At 42.5% G+C, this 24,198-nt stretch overlaps 1 protein-coding gene across 2 annotated transcripts in view; it reads left to right on the top strand.

Annotated features, from left to right (window-relative positions):
* VOPP1 (VOPP1 WW domain binding protein) overlaps nucleotides 1-24,198 on the top strand; it is a 107,537-nt gene that overhangs the window by 79,869 nt on the left and 3,470 nt on the right. For both annotated transcript variants that reach the window (XM_032430457.1, XM_032430456.1), the window contains one exon: nucleotides 571-707. In XM_032430457.1, the coding sequence (XP_032286348.1) occupies nucleotides 571-707 (137 nt within the window). The remainder of the gene's footprint in view (nucleotides 1-570; nucleotides 708-24,198) is intronic.

The raw sequence follows: 24,198 nt of genomic DNA, 5'->3' as shown, positions 1-24,198 counted from the left end.
AGGTTTTCTATAATTAAGGTGGTGTGCTCTAAGAAGGCCACCATTTAAAATTTCCTTGTCAATATTCATGTAATAATGGAGAGAAAACTGCTAGGAAGGATAAAAGTGCTTATCCTTGTTGCTTTCCCAGTGAAGAATGGGAAGTGGGGGACATGGACCGTGAGGCAAAGCTGGATCAGCCGCGGCTTGCGTCCAGACGAGATTGAAAAGGCATGTCCCGTTTTGACTAAAATTTTTGAGTTGAGGTCAGGGCCATGGACAGGAAGGGATTGCACCAACCCTTTGAAGGCAGCTAACCATTTGGAGCGTTTTGAGACAGAAAGCTCACTTAGCTTCTCAGTGTGAGTGAGTCCTGTTCAGGGGCGTCCCAGAAGTCTCCCAGGTGTCATCCACCCAAGAATGTCCTGGCAGAAATGTCAGGGGAAGGCCAGCCTGAGAAGCCGGGTGCTGAGCCCCTGTGACCCTGCATCGCGAGTCCCTGTGCGCGGACCCCCGAGTCCTAGGGCCTTTGAGCCCGGGCCCAGCCACTGTCTGCCCTGAGCACCACCTCACCACTGTGCTCTTGCTCAGGTTCCTCCTGATGATGGGCGTGCTCTTCTGCTGCGGAGCCGGCTTCTTTATCCGGAGGCGCATGTACCCCCCGCCGCTGATCGAGGAGCCTGCGTTCAACGTGTCCTACACCAGGCAGCCCCCGAACCCCGCGCCAGGTCAGCCCGCCCCTCTGTCCTTGTCTCTCCTCTCTGCAGTGTTTGTGTCCCCTGCAAGCATTTGAAAAGGTCCTTGCTACCACGTGTGCTAGAAGAAAAAAATTCAGGCCATGTTTATTCATTTAAGATCAACCTTACCCTGCATTTGTGCTGATGAAAAGTGCAGCATCTATTGGATTGTATTTCTGTGACCTTGTATTCTTCCCTAAATAGTGGTGTGCCTTTTATGCATATTTATGCAGTTCATATATGCATATCGTTTGCTCTTTTTCCTTAAAAATCATTCCATGTATAAATTTCTATGTACAAACAATAGTGTCCCTGTTATTTATAATGCATCTGGACTAAATATTAATTATGCCACTTTAAATGGTGATTTGCTCAGATATTCTGTCATTGCTGATCATTTGTTTTGTTTTTTATTCATTCATTCAACAAGTATGTATGCAATTTACTAGTATTCTGAATACTTATAAACAGTGCGGCTAGAGACATTTCTGTACAAGTTACATTTGGCCTAGTTAGGGAACATTACCCAAAGTGATGCCACAGAGTCAGAAAAAAGTAGTGGTTTCTTAATTCTTACAAAATTGCTTTAACTATCTAAAAACCCTCAGGGACTCTGGTGGATGAATTCAAGCTTCCCTTGGGACACAGGCTGGTTCCCTATTTTTGACGTTATATGTGAGATGTTTTCCTTCCCTTTGAGGGAACCTCCTGCGGAGGAAGGGATAGAGGGGTGGCTAGGCATTGCTCATTCGAGTTCCTGTCCTTCGGCCGCTGTGTGCTGAGGCCATCACTCCCGTGCACCCTGCTCTCCTGCTGTCTGTCACAGTTGCCCCTGGGGAGCGGAGGGCAGGGGTTTTCTCTATTGATTGCACACCACAAGTAGACAGAATTCTAGGAGCAGTTCCTGCCATGGTTTTTACATCCTAGAGATGTGCTATACAGTGTAGGGTTTATAGTTAACAGCACTGTTAACTTAAAATTTTGTGAAGAGGGTAGATCTTACATTAAGTGTTCTTATCATCATCATAATAAATTTGGAGGTAATGAATAGATTTATGGCATATATTGTGGTGATGACTTCACAATATATATTTATCTCTAAACTCACCACATTGTATACATTAAATACGTTCAGCTTTTTGTATGTCAGGGATAACTCAAAAAAGTGGTTTTTTTTTAAAAAAAAAAAGAATTAGGGGAATTTAGTGTAAAAAGTTTTGTCTCTCCTGTTCGCATGGAGGACGTGCTGTTCTCAAGATGCAAAGGGAGTGGAGATGGACATTTGTTGATTAGTTCTTTTACACCAGATACTCCCCAGTTTTTTTAAAAGAATAATCTTTATTATTTTTCTAAATGTTACTAAAAGATCTGAGTATGGATTTTCCGTAACAGTTTAGAGGTTGCTGTACTTAAACTTTCAATCAGGATAGTATGACTTTTCACATGTACATGGATTTTATTCTTTCGTAATTGGAAATATCTGAATAGCTTCAAATGTACTCTCTAGCATAGGGTGAGGTGCAGATTTTCAGTTAAAATTGGGGAGGGCGCAAAATTAGATTTCATCTGGATTAATTTGAGTCAGTCCTTTGATTTTTTTTTCTTTTCCAAGAACAAAACAGTAAATCAGAGAAATGGGCCAAACACTTACAAATTTCCTCTTCTTCTTTCTGTTATCACTATGTCAATCTGTAGTGCAGGGAAAAGCAGTCCATGTCCCACGTGGCCACAGATGCAAGATGCCACATGTCCTTTGTCCACGGTGCTGGCCAAGTGTCAGGTCTGCTGTCCCTTTCCTATCAGGGTGAATGCGGTGAGCAGGTGGAGCTCCCAGCTGCCTGCCACGTAATTCCCCTTGAATGTCTGTGTGGTCTCAGTATTTCCAAATGAGAACGCTCTGTGTCCCCCACGTGCCATCTTTCCTCATCCTGCCTCTTTTCTGCATCTCGGTGCACCCTGCCTGTGGTCCTCAGTCCCGTTACCAACCACACCCAGTAAATAGGTATCAGATCCTACCAGGTCTTATTTCAGACCCTTACCCCTGAGCAATGGCTGCTGAAAGTTTCCCAGTCACTGATATCTTCTAGCTCTTTGCCTACCACAGTGCCACCAGAAAGTTCTTTATAAAAAAAATAAAAAGCACGTAGGTCATGTTATTCTTTGGCTTTAAGGTTCTCTGCTGGCTCACTTTGCTCCCTGCAAGTCCACACTCCTTAGCCAAGGACTCAGAAGCCTTTACAACCTCCTCCCTCCCCCCATGGCTTTCTGCTCAGTGCCCTGTGTGAGCCACCAGCTCTCTCAAGCCCTGCCGTCTCGTGAGATCCTGCACATGCCCTCTGTCTGCCTGGAAAATGCCCCCTTAGTGGAATTGTCCCAGGCCCTTCACTGCCTTTCTCTCCTGGGTGCTTTGCCAAGTGCTTTAACAGCACTGATTGTGGTGAGTTTTAATCCCTTGTGTATACTTTGGTCCCCGCACTGAGCCCTGCTTCAGTAGGATTTACATCTCAGGCACCAGGGCAGCTGATGCACTGGTCAGCCTGGGGTCAGGGTTTACTGTGGCCGCCCTCAGAGCCTGGAGCCCTGGCCGGCTTGAAGTGCTCACTCAGCCCATGTATACTGCACAGCTGCTGTGCCGCAGGGACATGGGACACCACAGCGAGCCTGGGTTCCAGCCCTCACCCACCCGCTTTGCATTGCGTGGTTTGCACAACTGTGTGTGAGAGCCTGTGTGATTGCACAAATGACTATCTAGTCACCAACCACAGTGAGACCTGTGGCAGAAAAGGTCAGGATGCGGGGAAGCCATGTATGTGGGAGGCTCTCTGCAGTATGGGTAGATGGGAATGAATGTCTAAGTGGAGGTGAGCGGGGGAGCAGTGAGGGGCCAGGAGGTGGGCAGAGAGGCCCCTGTGGTCTTCCTTTCCCACCAGCCTTTAACACGCCCCCCAGGTCTCTGGAGCTGCAGAGCTCCAAGCAGCTGTTGTCTGTCCTGTGACCACAACCCTCCCCCCCCCACAGGACACTACTGAAGGTGGCATAAATGTAGGAGGGTCCCCAGTACAAAATTGTCCCTTTGTAGACAGCGGAGAAAGACCAGAAACGCCGGGGAGCAGCTGTTGGGGATGAAGCACAGGCTCTTAAGCGTCTCGGGGAGTGTGGTTTGACCCCATGCTACCTTGTGGGTGGAGGCATTCAGAGAAGTGGGGGCCATTCATTTTCCTCCAAGACCTCCCATGATGCATCCACACTGGAGCTGCGTCATTCACCACCTGTCGAGAGACACTGATTTGGGTGCTCCTACCTGTCTGCAGTGAGTCATCACCATCTTTCTTACATATGTTGTAGCAGTATGCAGTCGCCAATCCCAAAATATAGCAGAGCATCGAACGAGAAGAGGGTTTGCTCGTGTTCCGTGGGGGTTGGGCAGTTTCCGTAATTGCACTACAAGATCAAGGTCTGTGTCATTTGGTCACAGCGCTGAGCTTGGAAGCAATGTAAGTCCTTTGATTTGATTCTTTAGAACTAGTCATAAAAAAAAAGGGGGGGCCTGTTGGCTTTTTAGTGATTCCGGTGGAGACACCCATCTCATGCTGTCGGTGGGCTTCATCCCCTCTGCAGCACTTTGTTGAGATCCTGTAATGCTCAGGGCACTGTGCCTCTGGGGATGTGCAGTGGGAGAAGGCCATGCGGGTCTCGGCAGCGTAGGAAGAGAAACTCAGTGAACTAACATTACGTGGTAGGTTCACAGGATAAATATTACGCCCAGGAATAGACTGCTCAGTGCTCAGGAAAACACACGTGTTTGTGGATTTGCTGGGGTGGCTCCATTTCTCTTCTGTTGGCCTGGGGGAGGGGAAGTGGATTCTGGTGAGCTTTGCTTATTCGTGAAGAAGAAAAAGCAGAAGGTCTTAGAGAACCCATACTCGTGCACAGGAGGACAGGGGGAGGGTAGCGGCTCGTATCCTGGTTTGCAAAGGGGCACACAGCGGTGTTCCACCTGGGACCAGCATCCCAGTCCAGTGTGGCTGAGTGAAGAAAAGCAGATCTACACATTGTAGAGATGGCTCCTAACTGGGGCACAGGGAGGACTGTGGCAGCATCGTGGTTTTAGGGGGCTGATACAGGTTGGAGCAAGACCCGGGGGAAGAGACTGACAAACTAGGTATGCAATTGAAGTTCAAAGGTAGGGCTCCCAAAAGAAACAAAGGCTGAGGCCCAAGGCCTCCCATTAGCTCATTTGGGCCTTGAGCTAGCTGAGGGGTGTTGGAGAAGCTGTGGTTTGGGGAACAAAAAGAGGCACCTGGACAGGGTGTTAGGAGGCCTAAGGTCTCTGAGATCACAGTGGGCCCCTGTCCTTTCTGAGTCTAGGTAGGCACTTTATCTGCAAAATGGAATCAGATTAAGAAAAGCACTCCTCATTTTAGTTCGTCTTTATATACGGAGGTAGCCAAAATGTAACTGGAGAAAGTCAGAGCTCCCTAAATGCTGTAGGCCCCCCCAAAATCTTCCCACATCATGCTAACTGGCAGGGCCCATGGATACGTCCTCCTGGGTAGAGAGGAAAGATGGACTTCCTTCCTTCATTCAGAAAACATGAGCTAACTGGCAGCCTCCACTGTGTTCATACAGGAGGAGAGGTAGGACCAAGATATCCTCACTGCTGCCCTTTAAGAACTTGTAGAAAGAGGGGGTTGGGGAAGAGGGTTAAAATGTACAAACTGCCAGTAATAAGGTAAATACAGTCTGGGGATGTAATGCACAGCATGGTGACTATAGTCAATACTTTATTGCTATTTGGAAGCTGCTAAGAGGGTAGATCTTAAAAGTTCTCATCACAAAGAAAAAAAGATGCAACCATGCAAGGTGGTGGATGTTAAGTAACTTATTGTAGTGATCATTTTGCAATATAAACATATATGTATCAAATCATTATGTTTATATCTTAAACTTATACAATGCTCTGTGTCAGTTACACCTCCATAAAACTGGAAGAAGAAAAGAACTTTTAGAGCAATGGGAAAAAAAACGTAAAAACCTTGGCTAAAGCAGGGCTGTGGGTCTGGAGGATAGCAGGGGCTGGATTTCAGGAAACCCTGAGTGGTGGTCTCAAGTGAACTTGGTGTGCACGAGATGAATGTAGGGAAGGGGGGGCTAAGGGGACCACCAAGAAGAAGATTCAATTATGGCCTCTCTTCTTTATGGGATATTATGTGGTCACCAGAGTTAATAGTGAAGATCAAGGCCACGTAACTCTGGCAAGACAAGAATAAAGCTGTGTTTAGGGAGGAGGGCGGTCGGTGGTGTGTTACTTAGAGTGTGGATTCTGACTGTGTAGTCACACAAACGCACAGAGAGAGATGCGAGAGAATAAGCAATTATGACATCTGTGGTGTTAATGTGGTTTGTTTTCTTTTAAAATGGTTTCCTTTAATACTGATTAATGTGACTAACACTGATTTAAAAAAATAATTTTATTATTTTTTAAATAATTAGGGCGAGGGAGGAGGTGTGGTTTTGAGATTACGGCCTCACAGCATGGAGTTCCTCCTTGCTAACCAGAAATATTTTTTCCAGAAAGTTCCATGTGTCTGTCTTTCTGATTTTCTGCTTCTGTGTCTTACTCTGTCATTCTTACTCTGATAATTCTTTCTGACTTTGATTCCAATCTTTCCTTTTCTATGACAACTCAATTGCTATTTTGTATGATTTGCATCACTCAGTTCATATAAAGTACATACATCTAGAATGTTCTACCATATAAAAATGGGAGTTTAATTTTTTTCCTGCCATTTGAAAATGTGAGGGTTTTTTTTCCCCCATAAAAACATTTAATATCCTTAGCTACTACAGATAGATGACACACTTCACACAGAGTGCAATGCAAAAGGAAAGGCATTTTTTATAGCCTGCCCTGTTGGTAGGCAGTTCATATTGTTACTTTAATGACAGCAGTGTTCCCATCTATAATCTTTGATCATCGGGGACAGAAACTTCTAGCACATGTAAGTCTTCTGCTTATTATTCTCTGCTCTGCCAGTGACAGAGCAGAGACAGAGTTTGATCCACCCTTTTCTGCGCAGTGCACATTCTTAAAAACCACTCGTACTTGAGGGAAGATGACACGTGTCTGAAGTGTGCTCCTTACGTGGTTCCTAAGTGCAAAGCCAGTCGGATAGACTGTTCCCACTCACTTCATTTGCATTTAAGACCCTTAGATTACCTTTCAGGTCTGCTGCTTCATCTGTACAGACTGCCTCCCAAGCCTGTCGTCATGAACTTTTCTCCCTAAATGTATTCAAAATGGCTGTGATTCGTCCTTTCAGAGCTGAAGTAAGGGCAGACTTGGGCCAGACTAGACAGAGGGCTCCTTGTTGCAGAGAGGTCCCCAAATGATGTCTTGTACACACGCAGTCTCCTTCTGTCACCTGTCAATGTGTTTGAAGCTCATGCACTGTGTGCCAAGTGCCGAGCTTAGCCAAGTGCATACAGTGGAGATTAAACTGATGGCCCCTGCCTCTGGGCTCCTCAAGAAGGACAGCGAAGCAGAATGACAGCAGTAGTAACTCCTGACCTCTAATCTAACAGAAAAATGTGGAAGCTGTAGATCCTGAAGTTAAAAATTATGAAGTTTGAAATTTTTATTCTCTCATCTTACATATTCGGGTTGCATGTGGCACTTCAGCAAAAATAATACACAACATGCATTTTCCACCTGATCTGCCTTTTACCTTTTCAGTTGACCTTTTATAAACTTTCAGTGTCCTCTGATACATTTCATCTTTTTTTTAGAAGACTTTTAATGTCTTGGGAAGATACTTTAAAATGTTTTTCTGCTTGCTCTTTGTTGTGTATTAATATTTTAACCCTTATGAAATACAAATCAAAACCACAATGAGATACCACCTCACACCTGTCAGAATGGCTAAGATTAACAAGTCAGGAAACAACAGGTGTTGGCGAGGATGCGGAGAAAGGGGAATTCTCTTACACTGTTGGTGGGAATGCAAACTCATGCAGCCACTCTGGAAAACAGTATGGAGGTTCCTCGAAAAGTTAAAAATAGAACTACCCCATGACCCAACATTTGCACTACTAGGTATTTACCCAAAGGATACAAAAATACAGACTCGAAGGGGCACGTGTACCCTGATGTTTATAGCAGTATTATCAACAATAGCCAAACTACGGAAAGAGCCCAGATGTCCATCGACTGATGAATGGATGAAGAAGATGTGGTATATATACATAGTGGAATATTACTCAGCCATCAGAAGAATACAGTCTTGCCATATGCAATGTGAATGAAGCTACAGTGTATTATGCTAAGCGAATGAAGCTACAGTGTATTATGCTAAGCGAAATAGGTCAGAGAAAGATGGATACCATATGATTTCACTCATATGTGGAATTTAAGAAACAAAACAAATGAATACATGCAAAGAAAAAAGAGAGAGAGAGAAGCAAACCATAAGAGACTCTTAATGGCAGAGAACAAACTGAGGGTTGACGGAGGGAGGTGGGTGGGGGGATGGGCTAGATGGGTGATGGGCTTTAAGGGGGGCACTGGTTATGATGAGCACTGAGTGTTATATGTAAGTGATGAATCACTAAAATCTCCTGAAACCAATATTACACTATATGTTAACTAAATAGAATTTAGATAAAGATTTGAAGGAAAAAATATTTTAACCCTTGCATCTCTGTGGAGGAAAAGCTGTCCGGTAGGAAGCTAGGCTGGCTACTCATTTGACACCCATGAAGGTAATTATTATTGCTGAAAACAAAGCAAGCTTAGCAGTGGGTATATAGCCAACCAGGGGTATTTTATTAGTTCCCTTTGAGTTATCATAGGCAAACAAGAGAGAAAAATCATAGAAAGTCACAGTATCCTACTGGTCATCGGGTTCTGCTCCACACCCTCAAATTGGCCTCCCGTCTGTCACCAGAAGCCTCAGTAAAAGAAAGCCAGCTCCAACATTGCCTTTGCCATCTTTGGGCACTTCTGCCCAGCACTTTTTTGTTCATGAGGCTTCTACAAACTGGAGAAGCACATGATGGGGTGGAAAGGGGAAAGAACATGTTTGTCCCCAGGTTCAGTTAAAGACTGGCAAAGGGGTAGAAGGAAGTTGGTAATGCTAGTTTTCCACAAAAGGAACCCCAGTATTGAGTTTGACACCTTATTATGCATCTTTATAGTACCTACTCTTGGAATTAAAAGTAGTAACATGTTGGGGCACCTGGGTGGCTCAGTCGATTAAGCGTCTGACTCTTGATTTTGGCTCAGGTCGTGATCTCAGGGTCGTGAGGTCAAGCCCCATGTTGGACTCTGCCCTGGGAGTGGAGCCTGCTTATGATTCTCTCCCTCTCCCACTGCCTCTCCCCCCCAAAAAAAGTAACATGTCTGCATTCTAAGTCAGCATCAAAGATAGTAGTAAACATTTTTTAAGGCAAGAAAACAGACTAGATGAGAAACATTGAGGAGACATAAAAGCAGAATATGAAAGTGGAAGACTACCTACAATATATATTCCAGTGGCTCTAAATGTGTTAAAATATCATCAAGTTGTGTTAAAAATCCAATTACATACTGCTTTAGAGAGAGACAGCTGACGAATGTAACAGAAAAGTAATAGGAGTGCATTAGGGGGTGTTTAGCGGAGAATGATCAAGGGTGATTTGATAGCTACATGGGAGAACTTTCCGTGAGAATCACAGATGGAAGAAGAGGAACCAGACTGTCTGTCGCCATCTCAGGAGGAGGCAGTGGTGGTCTGGGCCAGGGTGGTGGCAGGGAGGTTGGTGGCAACAGAACAGGTGTGGGGTCCATCTGGGCCTAGAGTTGACAGGACTTACAGAAGAGTTCCAGTGAACCGAGGGACCTAATCTCTTTAGGACTCAGATTTCTCTTCTAAGAGGGGGAATAATGTTATGAAGATCAATAGACACTTCTAAAGTGTCTAGTTCTTGCTACTCAAAGTTTGAGCCGGAGACATAAGTGCATCCCTGGGAGCTTGTTAGAAGTGCAGACTCTCGTGCCACCACGGAGATGCTCTATCAACATCTGCATTTTAACAAGATCCCCAGGTGATATAGAATAGTACCCACACAGAGGAGCCTAGATGTTTGATAAGAAACAACAACAAGAAAAAGGGAGGGGTGGGCATTGGGGGTAGTAACTGATCTCATACGAGCTAAGCATTAAAGCCTGTGTGAGAACCTTTGAGATCCGCAGGACTAGAGTAGAATTTAGTCCTTATCTCTGTTGGGATGTGATCACTATTGCTCTTTTTCTGCCTTGTGCTCTAGGATTTGCTCCTTGGAATACCGCTGTATTCTTAGAACAATTATTTTGGCTTCTGTTGTAAAAAATTGTCAGTAGTGAGCAAAACTTTTATTCGCTCAACTTCGGATTTATACAGCCAGGAAAGAAAAAATGAAAACTTTTGGTGGAAGGGTTTTATTTCCTACTTACCTTGCTCACAAAACTTGCGGCTGCCTTTTCTCGTGAGACATTGGGGCCCCAGTGTTTATGTGTGTCTCAGCTGTATTTCAACTCCATATATAATCTCTATAAACCCTGGCAGGTCAGCATGAAGGTATTAGGTACCTACTAATACAGATAATCCTTTTAACTCCCTCCCCTCCTCCTCCTCCCAAAGAAGCAGTAGAAAAAGGCCCCTTTTTTTTGTAATGGGTAATAAATGCAAGAGGAAGTATACAAAGTCATTTCTTCCTTGGTTTTCTTTTTCTTTTCAGCTTACCAGTATTCCCAGTCTTTTGTTTATCCTTCAAGAAATAACCCGTGATTTTCTGAATATATACACATATAAAAAAGAAGTCTTTTTAACGCTGATAAAAATAATTTTGTATTGTGACGATGTAACTTGAGTTATGTATTGAATAAATTCAGGTGTATAACACGAAAACTTAGAAATGAGGGGAAAGAATGGTGTGAACTGGAGGAGTGCCCATGCATTACTATGAATCTGATCAAAGTATAAAAGTTACTGGCGCATTTAAAAGAATTTTTCGAGTTGTACACTACCAAGAAAATCTAAATAAGTTTACAAAAGCAGAAATCATATACCTCAGGGTCTGGGCTAGGGTGATCGCGGTTTCATTTCTAACTTCATGCCCCTCTAGCACATCTTGGGAATGTGACTCGGTTTCCCTAAGCTTCAAGCTCCTCAGCTGTGAGGCTGAGCTCATAAGAGACTTGCTAGGGGTGACTGCATCTGAGATGATCCACAGACGGCGCTCAGCTCCAGGCCTGAGGCAACGCTCCGTAAGTGCCAGTAACTGCTACTAGTAGTGGTTCTAAACTTGGAGTTTTAAGAAATCTGCAAATGAGCAAATAAATAACCTGCTCCCACTTGGAAATAAAAGAATACTCCCTAAATCATTTGTTGAGCAAATGAAGGGTAGGAGTGAGGGCCTGGTATTTACCGCTCCTCACCCCAAGCCTGCCCACCCAGTCTTCCCATCTCAGCGAATGGCAGCTCTGTGCTTCCAGCTGCTTGGGCCCAAAGCCATCTTGACATTTTCTCCCATCTGCCACCTTTTATTCAGATTCTCACCGGATCCTCCTGACTAGTCTTCTTGCTTCCCACTTCCCCTGCTTTGGTCCATTTCCTACAAAGCAGACGCTGTCAAAGAGAGGTCAGCACTTCCTAAGTGGAAGGCTCACAGCTCTCTAGAGACCACACACCCTGCTCACAGTCAGAAGTCTTTACGGTGGCCAACAAGGCCCCTCCCTGTCTCTCCCCCTCCTACTGCTCTTCTGTTCCCACTTGCCTCTCCTGCTGCTGTCTTCCCAGCTCATTCCACTCCCACTGCACACTGGCCTCTTGCTCTTCCTCAGACCTTCCAGGCTGCTATGTTGGTGTCTTTTGCATTGTGATTCCTTTTGCCTGAAAGGCTCTTTCTCCATCTAAACCCTCCCTGCCATATACACACGGCATGCTTCTCCATTACCTTCCCCCATACACTCAGGGTGGATTTCTTCATTTCTTTTAGGTCTTTCACCTTCTCATGAGACCCTCCCTGGTTACACAGTGGAAAATTGCATTCCCTTTCCTCCTCCCTTCTTTGCTTTTTTCCAACATCCCTGCTTTATTTTCATTTTTAACACTTAATATCAATGTACTGTATTTTTTATTATTACCTTGCTTATTGTCTCTCTTCGCTGCAAGCATCATAAAGACTGAGATTTTGTTTTTGTCATTGCTGTGTCCTAAATGCCTGGAGCAGTGCTGACACATGGTAAGGATTCAATATTTGTTGAATACACACGTGAATATAGGAATCAGTATGAATGTTAATACAAAAATATATGCAGTGTATGTAAGTTGACTTCTAGAGGTACATTCATAGCCTTATTCTTTGCTAAAAGTTTAAAATATGGAAGCAAATGAACTGACCTCTCCTTAAAAGAGGTTCAGAAACTAATAAACTCACAGAAAGCAGTAAGAAGCAAATAATAAAAATATAAATTAATTGCACAAAGCAGAAGAATAGATTGCAAATTTATAAGTTAGTACTCAGTACAAAAGCAATAAAAGTAAATGTCATTGCAAGTCCTACCCTTGATGTATCTAATCCGTAGAACAGGGAAAAAATAAAATCATAAATTAAAACAGAGAAGATTAAAGATTATAAGGAAGTATTCATGAAATGGAAAGCCTTGGTAAGATAGGAAAGTGTACATTACCAAAGATGCATCAGAACCTTGAAAATTTCAGTGGACCTAGCAAGAGTTTGAAGAACTTTTCAAAGAATTAACTTCTAAAATGGCTGTAAATTCATAAGGTATCTTTAAAACTTTTAAGAACCTGTGCATTTTAACAGTGTATGTATTACTACAATGTATAGAAAATTATGGAAAAAAATATAGAAATCTACATAATTTGCTTTATGAAGGTATAACTTGGAAACAACAGAATTAACTTATACTGAAATGTGTTTAATGAGCATAAATACAAAAGTCCTAGAAAGCTGAATTAAACAATGTGTCAAAGAAGTAAACCACCATAACCAAGCATTGATCTTCCTAAGAGAGCAAGGATAGTCTAATATTAGGCAAGCTGTTAACATTGTAAGTTAGATCAAAAAGCATGATTGGCAGAGAATTCCGGGAAGAAGTTGGACTAGGAAGCACCAGGAATTTCTCTCCTCACCTAGACAAAAATTGCAGAAACTGTCTGATGTAACTACACAGGTAGACCCTTGAACAATACAGGTTTGAACTGTGCAGGTCCATTTATGTGTGGGTTGTTTTTTTTTTTTTTTCAATTAATACCATACGGTTCTGTAAGTGTGTTTTTTCTTCTTTACAATATTCTTAATAACATTTTCTCTAGCTTACTTTATTGTAAGAATGCTATATATATATATATATGTAATACATATAAGGTTTCCAGTCCACAGTTGGCTATTACTAGTTAAGTTGTGAGAGAATCAAAAGTTATACATGGATTTTAACTGTTATCTTGGAATTTTTCAGTCTGTTGAAAGCTTGTAACTTTCGGGGAAGACTAGGAGGTTAAATTGCAGTTAATTTGGTCAATTTCAACTCTTAGCACTCTAGCAGCTACCCATCCTCAATTCAGGCCACTTGATAGGCAGCTGAGCACATACTCCTTGAGGAGCTTGTGCATGGCATGCAGGAGCAGGGTGGGCAAAAGGACCCTGCCCTCCAGACATGGGGGCTCTGCACTCTGATAGCTATTTGCTAGTACTGGTTTAAGAGGCACCTCCCCACACTGTTCCAAGCCCTTCCTCCTCCAGCTGAAGTGACCTCCAGGGAATTTAAATGGCCAGTGCCCTTCTCCCTGTCCCTCCATTTTTCACTTTTTCTCCTTTTAGAGCCAGACATTAAAGGCTAAGATGTTCAAAAACAACTGCATATACAAAAAATTAGAACGTGACTGCACATCCCAGGGAGAAGACTGTTAAGTTTATATCTCAGGCTGATTCTCAGCACAGAGACAGCCTACAACAATTAATTTTAAAAAATAAAAATAGTAACAAAGACAGCAGACTCTGGGGAAAGAAGAGGATGTGATTTTCAGAGTTACCACATTATTAGATTCAAATGTCCAGTGTTCAGCAAAAAAAATCACAAATCATACAAAGAAATAAGAAAGTATGGCCCATTCAAAGAAAAAATTAAATCAACAGACTGTTCATGAAAAAGACCTAATGCCACATCTGCTAAACAAATCTTTAAAACATTTGTTTTAAAGATACTCAGAGAACTACAGGTATATGTGGAGAAGGTAAAGAAAGCGATGTATTAACAAGTGGAAATATTAAAGAGATAACCTAAAAAGATGCCAACAAGAAATTCTGGAACTAATAGGTACAATAAGTGAAATGAAAAATTCACCACATGGATTCAAAGGCAGATCTGAACAAGCAGAAGAGAGAATCAGCAAACTGAAGACAAGACAATAGAATTGATCAAGTCTGAGGAACACAAAAAAGATTGAAGAAAAGTGAATAGAGCCTAAGGGGCTTGTAGGGCAGCATCAAGCAGACCAACATTTGCATCATGGAAGTGTCAGAAAGACAGAAGGCACAGAGAATATTTGAAGAAATAGTGGTTGAAAACTTCCAAAATTTGATGAAAGACATGAATATAAACATCCAAGAAGCTCAACAAACTCCAAGTAAGAGGAATGCAAAGAGCCACACCAAGACACATTATAGTCAATCTTTCCCAAAAGCCAGAGACCAAGAGAGAATCTTGAAAACCACAGGGATCATCCCTCAGTGAGAACATAAGCAGATTTCTCATCAGAAACTATGGAGGGCTGACATATTCAGAGTGCTAAAATAAAAAAATCTGTCAACCAAGTGGGCTGACATATTCAGAGTGCTAAAATAAAAAAATCTGTCAACCAAGAATACTCTAGGCAAAACTTTCCTTCAAAAGTGAGGAAGAAACTAAGACATTCCCAGATAAACAAAAGCTGAAGGACTTTGCAACCAGTAGACTTGCCCTGCTGGAAATGCTCAAGGGAGTCTGGCAGGATGAGATGAAGGACACTAGACAGTAACTCGAAGCCATATGGAGAAATAAACATCTCAGTAAAGGTAGATGCCTTGGCAATATAAAAAGTATTATTATAGGGGCACCTGGGTGGCTCAGTCGGTTAAGCATCCAACCTCGGCTTAGGTCATGATCTCAGGGTCCTGAGGTCCAGCCCCATGTTGGGCTCCCGTGCTCAGTGGGGAGTCTGCTTAAGGATTCTCTCTCTCCCCCTCTTCCTCTGCCCCTCCTGCTCGCACACAGGCACTCTCTCTTTCTCTCTCTCAAATAAATAAATGTTTTAAAGAAAGTATTATTGTAGGGATACCTGGGTGGCTCAGTTGGTTAAGCATCTGCCTTCAGCTCAGGTCATGATCCCAGGGCTCTGGGATCGAGTACCGCATTGGGCTCCCTGCTCAGCAGGGAGCCTGTTTCTCCCTCTGCCTGCCACTCTGCCTACTTGTGATCTCTCTCTCTCTGTCAAAGAAATAAATAAAATCTTAAAAAAAAAGAAAAAGAAAATTTCCAACAAAATAAAGCCCTGAACCTGGTGATTTCATTTCTCATGCTTTCCCAAAAATTGGAGAGGAAGCAACTCTTCCTAACGCATTCTATGAGGCCAACATTAATAACCCTACACCAAAGTCAGACAAAGACACTACAAGACAATTATAGGTGACCATTGTCCTCGGTGAACATTGATGAAAAACTCCTCAACAAAATACTAGCAAACAGAATTCAGGAGTATTTTTAAAGGATTATACACAGTGACCAAATGGGATTTATTCCTGAATACAAAGACTGTTCAACAAATAAAAATCAGTGTAATAAACCACATCAACAGAATGAAGGAAAAAAAAACACATAATAATCTCAGATGATGCAGAAAAAGCATTTGATGAAATTCAGCACCCTTTTATAATAAAACACAAACACACTCAGCAAACTAGGAATAGGAGGTAACTACGTCATCAAAACAATAGAAAAAAATCAATGAAACCAAGAGCTGGTTCTTTGAAAATATAAAATTGGTAAGCCCTTAGCCATATTTATCAAGAAAAAAAGAGAAAGGACCCAAATAAATAAAATCAGAAACAAAAGAGAAGTAAAACCTGACATTATAGAAATATGAAAGATTATAAGGGAATACTACAAAAATCATGCCAACAAATTGGACAACCTGGAAGAAATGAATAAATTCCTAGAAACGTATAATTTTTCAAAACTAAATCATGAAGAAATACAAAATCTGAACAGACCAATTACTAGTAATGAATTTGAGTTGGTAATCAAAAAACTCCCAACAAACAAAAGTTGAGGACCAGATGGATTCATAGGTGAATTCTACCGAACATTTAAAGAAGAGTTAATACCTATTTTTCAACTATTCCAAAAAATGGGAGAGGTAGGGAAATTTCCAAATATATTTTACAGGGCCAGCATTACCCTGATGCCAAAACCAGACAAAGATGAAAGAAAGAGAGAGAGATTGGGGGGGGAGGGGCGGAGAAAGGAAAGGGAAGGAGAGGAGAGGAAAAAGAAGAAAGGAAGGAAGGAAACTACAGATGATATGATCTTATATGTAGAAAATTCTAAATATTTGACCAAAAAAAGATACAGTAAATGAATTCAGCAAAGTATCAGGAAACAATCAACAGAAAAATCAGTTAAATTTCTATACATGAGCAGTGAACAATCTGACAAGGAAATTAAAAAACGATTCCACTTAACAGTAGCAGTACAACATAAAATAACTAGTGATTTAACCAAGGAGGTGAAAGACTTTTACAGTGGAAACTATAAACATTGCTGCAAGAAATTTTAAAGGACATAAATGGAAACTGATCTCATGTCCATGGATTGGAAGACTTAATATTGTTAAAATGTCAGTACTATCCAAAGCATTCTACAGAGTCTAGGCAAACCCTATCAAAGTCCCAATGATGTTTTTTACAGAAATAGAAAAACCCATCCTAAAATTCATATGGAATCTCAAAGGACGTTGATTAGCCAACAGTCTTGAAAAAGTAGACGAAAATTGGAGGAGTCACACTTCCTGATTTCAGAACTTACTAAATAGCTACCTTAATCAAAACAATGTGGTATTGGCATAAAGACAGATAAGCAAACCAATGGAAAAGAATAGAGAGCCCCATAATAAATCCATGCATATTTGATCAAATTACTTTCAGCAGGAGTGCCAAAGGCCATTCAATGGGCAAAGGATGGTCTGGTCAACAAATTACGCTGGGAAAACTGGAAATCCCTATGCAAAAGAATGGAGTTGGACCCTTACCTAACACTGTGTACAAAAATTAACTTAAAATGGATCAAGGACTTGGGGTGCCTGGCTGGCTCAGTTGGTAGGGCATGCGACTCTTGATCTCGGGCTTGTAAGGTCAAGCCCCACATTGGATGTAGAGATTACTTGAAAATAAAATCTCTAAAGGGTGCCTGGGTGGCTCAGTCAGTTAGACATCCAACTTTTGATCTCAGCTTAGGTCTTGATCTCAGGATCATGAGTTCAAGCCCCATGTTGGGCACCATGCTAGGTGTGGAGCCTACTTAAAAAAAAAAAAATCTTAAAAAATAAGTTTATTTTTAAATAAAAATAAATGGATCAAGGACCTAAATATAGGACCTAAAACAATAAAACTCTTAGAAGAAAACAAGGACAGGGGAGCCTGGGTGGCTCAGATGGTTGGGCGTCTGCCTTCAGCTCAGGTCGTGGTCTCCGAGTCCTGGGATCAAGCCCCACATCGGGCTCCCAGCTGGCTCAGTGGGGAGCCTGCTTCTTCCTCTCCCTCTGCCTCTCCCCCTGCTTGTGTGTTCTCTCTGTCCCTCTCTCTCAAATGAATAAATAAAATCTTTAACAAAAGAAGAAGAAGAAGAAAACAAAGGCAAAAGTATCACAACAATGGATTTGGCGATTTCTTGGATATGACACCAAGGGTCTGAGTAATAAAAGAAAAAAAAAACGCAAGTTGGACTTCATGAAAATTTCAATATTTTATGTATCAAAAGACACTATCAATAGAGTAAAAAGGCTATACCCCCAATAGGAGAAAACATTTGCAAATCATATTTAATAAGCAATTAATATCTAGAATATATAGAGAACTCATAAAACAGCCAAAAAAAAAAAATCAAATAACCCTATTCAAAAATAGGCAATGGACTTTAATAGACATTTCTCCAAAGAAGATACACAAATGGCCAACAAGCACATGAATATATGCTCAAGATCACTAATCATTAGGGAAATGCAAATCAAGGCTACAAGATAACCACCTCATACCCACTAAGATAGGTAGTCAAAAAGCAGAAAACAAGTGTTGGAAAGAACGTGGAGAAGTTGGAACCCTTTTGCACTGTTGGTGGGAATGTGAAATAGTACAGCCACTATGGGAACAGGATGTCAATTCCTGAAAGTTAAAAATATAATTACCATCATACATGATCCAGCAATTTCACTTCTTGGGTATATACCCGGAAGAATTGAAAGCAGTTTCGAAGATAAATTTGTGTACCCAAGTTCATAGCAGCGTTATTCACAATTACTGATACATAGAAGTAACGCAAGTGTCCACTGACAGATGAATGGATAAACAAAATGTGGCATGTACACACATACACAATGGGATATTAATTTAGAAAGGAAGGAGTTATGATGTACTACAACATGGGTGAACTTTGAAGATACTATCCTAAGTGAAATAAGTCAGCCACAAAAAGACAAATATTGTATGATTCCACTTATATGAGGCACTTAGAGTAGTCAGAAGCATAAAGACAGAAAGTACACTGGTGGTTGCCCAGGGCTAGGGAAGGGGATGATGGGGAGTTATTGTTTAATGGATATAGAGTTTCACTTTTACAAGATGAAAAGAGTTATGGGGACCTATCGTGGTGATGATTGCACAACAGTGTGAGTATATTTAATACCACTGTATTGTAAACTTAAAAATGGTCGAGGTGGCAAATTTTAGGTTATGTATATTTCACCACAATAAAAAAGGCAAAACAAAACAAAAAATGAGTATCTCAGTAGATGCTGAAAAAGCTGTTGATAAAATTTGATAAAATTCAGTATAAATCCCTTATCACAACCCTTTCAAAGCCATTAGTGTACTGTAAACTAGTAATGTAACTGGTATTGTAAGGCTTTTTCTTAATATAATAAAGACTTAGAGTGTATGTTCCTTGCGGGTCCTGGAAGGCAAGGATCAAGTCCTCAGTAATATACCCCCAATATGACCAGCTGTGCCTTTTGATGTTCAGTAAGGATGAAGTAAATTTATACTCTGGGCCTGCTGCCAACATCATCTTTAGTGCAACAGTTAAAGTATCCCCATTAAAAAATTAGAATATTTACTATCATCAATATTTAACATTGTTCTAGAACTTCTGGCTAAAGTATTAACATGAAAGATAACATTTTACCATTAGGAAGGAGAAATAAAACTATTTCTAATTGTAAACAATATATCATTACATATCTAAAAAAATCCTAGAGAATGAACTGAAAAATATTTTTAGTAGCTGAGACAATTTAGCAAAATGAAAAAATACAGTATCAGAAGAAAGAAAGGGGCAAGTAATGAAGGGGGGGAGACTTGTCTGTCAGTCATGAAAATGTTCTCTGCAAGAATTCGTTCTGGCATTTTTGGCAGCAACTGACACCCCAGTTTTTAAGAGTTATCTCTTGTGATAAAAAGTCACAAAGAGGGAGGCTCCTGGTTTAACTCCGTGGCTTACTTCGCAGCGTACAGGGACTCAAGCTCCTTCCTTCCATCTGTGTACGCTGCCCACCCCAGCTCACTCTTAGCTACTTCACCTTGCTTGCTGTAGGGTGGACTCCTTGTGTCTTACAGATCCAAATATTGTCCAGTAGAAGAAGATCCTCCTGGGCAAATTATGTACAATTTTTGGCCTTCAGCTTTTGCATCTACAAAACGGGAATAAATGATGTGCATCTCATAGTATTAATGCAGGGCTTAAATGCTGGTTTTCTTCCTCACTTCCTACACAGTGGTACTTTGTCAAGAGTCAGGCCATCTGATTGCTCTCCCCAAACCCGGCCTGTTCTTACTTATCTTAGAGTTTTATTTTCCCTCATTTTAATCTCCGTTTCCATTTCAAACCATTCTTTTTAACAAGAGAATCAGATTGAATGTTTTTCTCTTGGCCATTTGTTTCCTTTCTGAATCTTCTTTATCCTCCATGCATACATTTTTGAAAAGGTTCTTTTTTGTTCAGTTTTGTGTCAACCCTTAGCTCCATTGGATTTTATTTTACCTGGTTCCATTCTGGTGATAGGTTCACTTTTCAATTTTGTTCTTTAGGATCAGTCACACTGGCTTGGTTTGCAACCTTTGAAAGTGTTATCATCATGCTTATTTGTGATTATGGAGTTGAGATTTCGATTTTAATATGCTTTGGATTCCAGAGTTATGTGCCCTAGAATCGTGTATACATTTTGGGGAACATTTTTGAAATTCTCTCTCTCAAGCCTGTGGACACAGACCTGTTCTTGCCTGGCCTTCTCCCTGTGGTTTTCACACAGGGGAAGTAGTGTTCTGTCTGCCACTTCCCTAAACGAGTCAGAACTGAGTCCACCTCCTCAGTTTCTCTTCTCTATGGGAGGCCGACTGGTCAACCAGGTCAGTGTCTTGTCAAGACTTAGTCTTTTAGCCAAATGAGCAGAGATCTAGCAAATGTCTCTGTGTGAGCTGGTGCCTCCACCTGGCCAGGTGCTCTGTGAGGGTCCATCCTCTGTTTCTGCTGACCTTCCACCTACACCGCAGTCTTTCCAGCATGTTCCATCCCTGTGTTTGCCAAGTGTTTTCACCTAAGGGCTCATATTCTGGCAACTACGTAATTTATCCACCTCCCATCTGTTCTGTTTCTTTAATATTCCAAGTGCCTCTCCATCTTCAATATTTCAGTCCTATCCTTCTAATTCCCAGCAATATCCATGAGTTGTGACTGTTAACATAAAAATGCCAGTTAAATTGGACACATTTGCCAGTGCGTCTCATTATTCTCCAGTGTGAGTGGCCGTGATGCACGGATGTTATAGACACAGCCCGAGGCACGTCTCTGGTGCAAAGACCACAGCCCACCCTGCTGTCATCTGTGATAGGGAGTTGAGGTCATCTTTGAATGCCTCTGTCCTCAGGAGGGACAGGCAGGGTTGGTGCAAGCTTGCTGGGCTGGGGCAGCCTGTTCTTCCTGTCGTGTCAGAAATCGGTGTGCCTCGGGAAACTGCCAAGTGTGCCCAGCACAGTATAGCAGAGGGAGAATCCAAAGCAACATCACCACTCATCCCTCTTCAGTCATTCATCTCATGTATTTATGGAATATCACATACCACGTGCTGTTCTGGACTCTGAGGGTTCCAAGATGAATGATCCTGTCTTCGTGTGCAGAAAGCTCAGAAAATTATACTGTTCTGGATGCCAGGAAGACAGGGTACCTAATCCAGCGAGGAAGGGAGTGGTAGGCAGTGAGATGTAGCTTCCTGGACTTGGTGATTCTGATCTGAAACTTGAAAGATAAATGGGAATTAGCCAGACAAGGAGCCAGGAGGAGGTGGTGTAGGGAGATGGAGGAGTGGTCTACATGTGGAACACATAGGAAACGCTCTCTGGTGAGGGTCAGGGGAGAGGTGAGCAGGATACAAACAACTAGGTTCTTGTTGGGAGGCAAAGAATAAGGCAGGGCAATAAGAAACAAGACTGAAGCAGCTAAGAACCTGATTATGGACAGTGTGTTATCCCTCATAAGGGAACTTAGCTTATAGTCCCATGAGTGAACTGGTGAAATGAGTGACCCCAACCAAGAGTGGGAATAAATAGAGGAAGTCTGAGTCATGGGGGAAAAGGGTGAGCTGTGTGTCTGCTGCAGTGTGTTTAAGAGACCTGCCTACACCTTGAGGAGCAGCCTAGGAGGAGATGGATGTCAAGCAGCTAGAGGAGATGGATGTCGAAGGCAGGATATGGGGTCTGATTTACCTGAGAACACAGGCAGTCAGTAGAGTGAAAAGAACACTGAAACTCATTAGAGCTAACTCCAAGTGGGGGCTAATTATAAAGACACATGGAAGCTCTTGGGAATTGGGACATCACGGGGCTGGTAACCTTTCCATCTCTCTTGGGCCACACAGTCTTCTTCAGGCTGTCTCCACCTCTCCCTGCATTTCCACTCCATTCTCTGCTACCAGCCAGATTCTTCTGCATCTCAAGAAAAGACTGGCCCCAGCTCATCCATTCACAGGTTACTGGCCAGTCAGCGTAGTTGAGTGGTGGCAGGGTCATTGTTAAGAAAGCTTGGCCGCCAGACCATCCTTCAGCATAGGTGGAATAGTTCTACTTAGGAGTAGCTGTTGTCAGCTGACAGAGAATCTTGAAGATATTCTTACTCACCTTTGCGGAATCTAGAGTTCCTTCTCAAGTCATGCTAAGACTCTCAATGAGAAAAGAGATGACAGAATCAAAGAATGAAATGACTTCAGTTCTCTGGAGATAAGATCATGTGCTAGGGATAAGAGGCAGCCAAGGTGGGAAGTCTGTGTTATGACAGTTCTTAGCCAAGCCCTTCATTTTTGGTTGGAGCTCAGAATGTAGGCCCATTGTGTCACCACTCTTCTCTGGTTTTCCCATCCCTTTCTAGCCTGAACTTCTTCTCCAAGCTCATCGCCCTATTGTGAGAAACACCTGTCATACTGGAAAGAGCCTGGGCTCTCCACTCCACTCCTGTGTTCCAATCCTGGTGCTTCCAAATACCAGCTGTGTGCCCTTGACAAGTTACTTCATCTTCCTGAGCCTCAGCATCTTCAAGAATATGTATACAATTCGAGGGGCGCCTGGGTGGCGCAGCCAGTTAAGTGTCCGACTCTTGGTTTCGGCTCAGGTCGTGATCTCAGGGTCACACGATCGAGCCCAGTGTTGGGTTCTGCACTCAGTGCAGAGTCTGCTTGAGATTCTCTCTCTCTCTCCCTCTGCCCCTCCCGCTCGTGCTTGCTCTCTCTCAAATAAATCTTTAAAAAAAAAAAAAAGGATATGTATACAATTCTGTCTAATCGCATTCCCATCCCCTTACTGTCCCCATACCATACCCATAAAATACGTGTGTATACCCGTGTCCTGCAGATTGGCATTACAGACACTTACTTAATACTTGAGGAAACAGAAGAGAGAGTTGTGTGGCTGCTGTTGTTTTACTCATTTCTCCAGATCCTTTCCTCTTTGTCTAGTGTAGAAACAGTCTTCCTGTAACTCCAGCTTCTTCACAGAATCCTCTGTATGTTTTCTTTCTCTAACTGGACCATCTGCCACGACCCTTCAGTCCTGAAGGGCTAGCTCTCTTCTCCCATGTTCTACCCCCCAAAGGGGAAGGAAATGGTGCTGGCATCCCTTTGGTGTCTGGCTTCCACTGTTGTTCATAAATCCCCATCATAGTGAATCCCATACCAGTGGGCTCTATCACTCGTTGTCACTGTTTTGCTACCATCTATGGCCATCTCTTCTGTGAGCATTTTGGAATCTGCTCACATAACCTCCCACTCCAGTTCACTCCATATAGAGGCTGTCTGCTATGAGTGCCCTGGTCCTCCTTCCCACACAACTGTGGGTTCCCCGTGCTCCTCCTCCTGGCTGCTGACTCCGTGCATTCAGCAGAACGAATTGGTGTCCTCTGGTGCACCAGGCTCTTGGCTAGGCAGCGGGATGCAAACGTTGAAGCAGACTTATGAGGTCCCTGCCCTCACTGAGCTGATATTCTTCCCTAGAAATCCTTTCTCTTTCCTTAATATGTGTTCCTACACCCTATACACAATGTCGAGCATTTCCCATCCTTAAAACCACATCTTTCTTCCTGCATCCCTTTTAGCTATCACCTGTCCCCTCATCTGGTCTTCTCTTTCCTTCCCCTGTATAGAATTTTGGGCACTGCTGTTGGTGCTTACCACTGTACTGAAACTACTGATGATATGAAAAACCATATCCGTTGAAAATCTGCTCTTCTTATCTTGTCCTCTGTTTGGCATTGTAGAGGACCAATCACTTCTTCCTTAAAAATTCTCCTTTCCCTTTGCTGCCATAACACAACCCCTACTTCACTGTGTTTCAGTATTTCTCTCCAGTCTCCTTTGCATTCTTCTCTACAACCTTACACGCTTGGTGTTTTTTTCCTGTCTTGAATGTTGGTCTTTCCTACAGTTCTCTCCTCAGCCGACTTTTCTCACTCCCTGCACACTTCCTGCCTGGTTTTAACCACACCCATGTTTTTGTCCCCACTTTTATAGGAGAGTCCTGAGGCTGCCTCAGCTCCAGCAGGCCCAGCATGGAGCTTTCATTGGCCCTGCACTTACCCTGCACCCCCTCTTTCCCCTGCATCCCTCTTCCCCTGCACCCCCTCTTTCCCCTGCACCCCCTCTTTCCCCTGTAC

Source organism: Phoca vitulina, unplaced genomic scaffold, assembly GCF_004348235.1.
Source record: "Phoca vitulina isolate PV1807 unplaced genomic scaffold, GSC_HSeal_1.0 scaffold44, whole genome shotgun sequence".
Lineage (NCBI taxonomy): Eukaryota > Metazoa > Chordata > Mammalia > Carnivora > Phocidae > Phoca > Phoca vitulina.
Note: the sequence above shows the minus strand (reverse complement) of the source record. Positions and strands in the feature narration are given on the sequence as shown.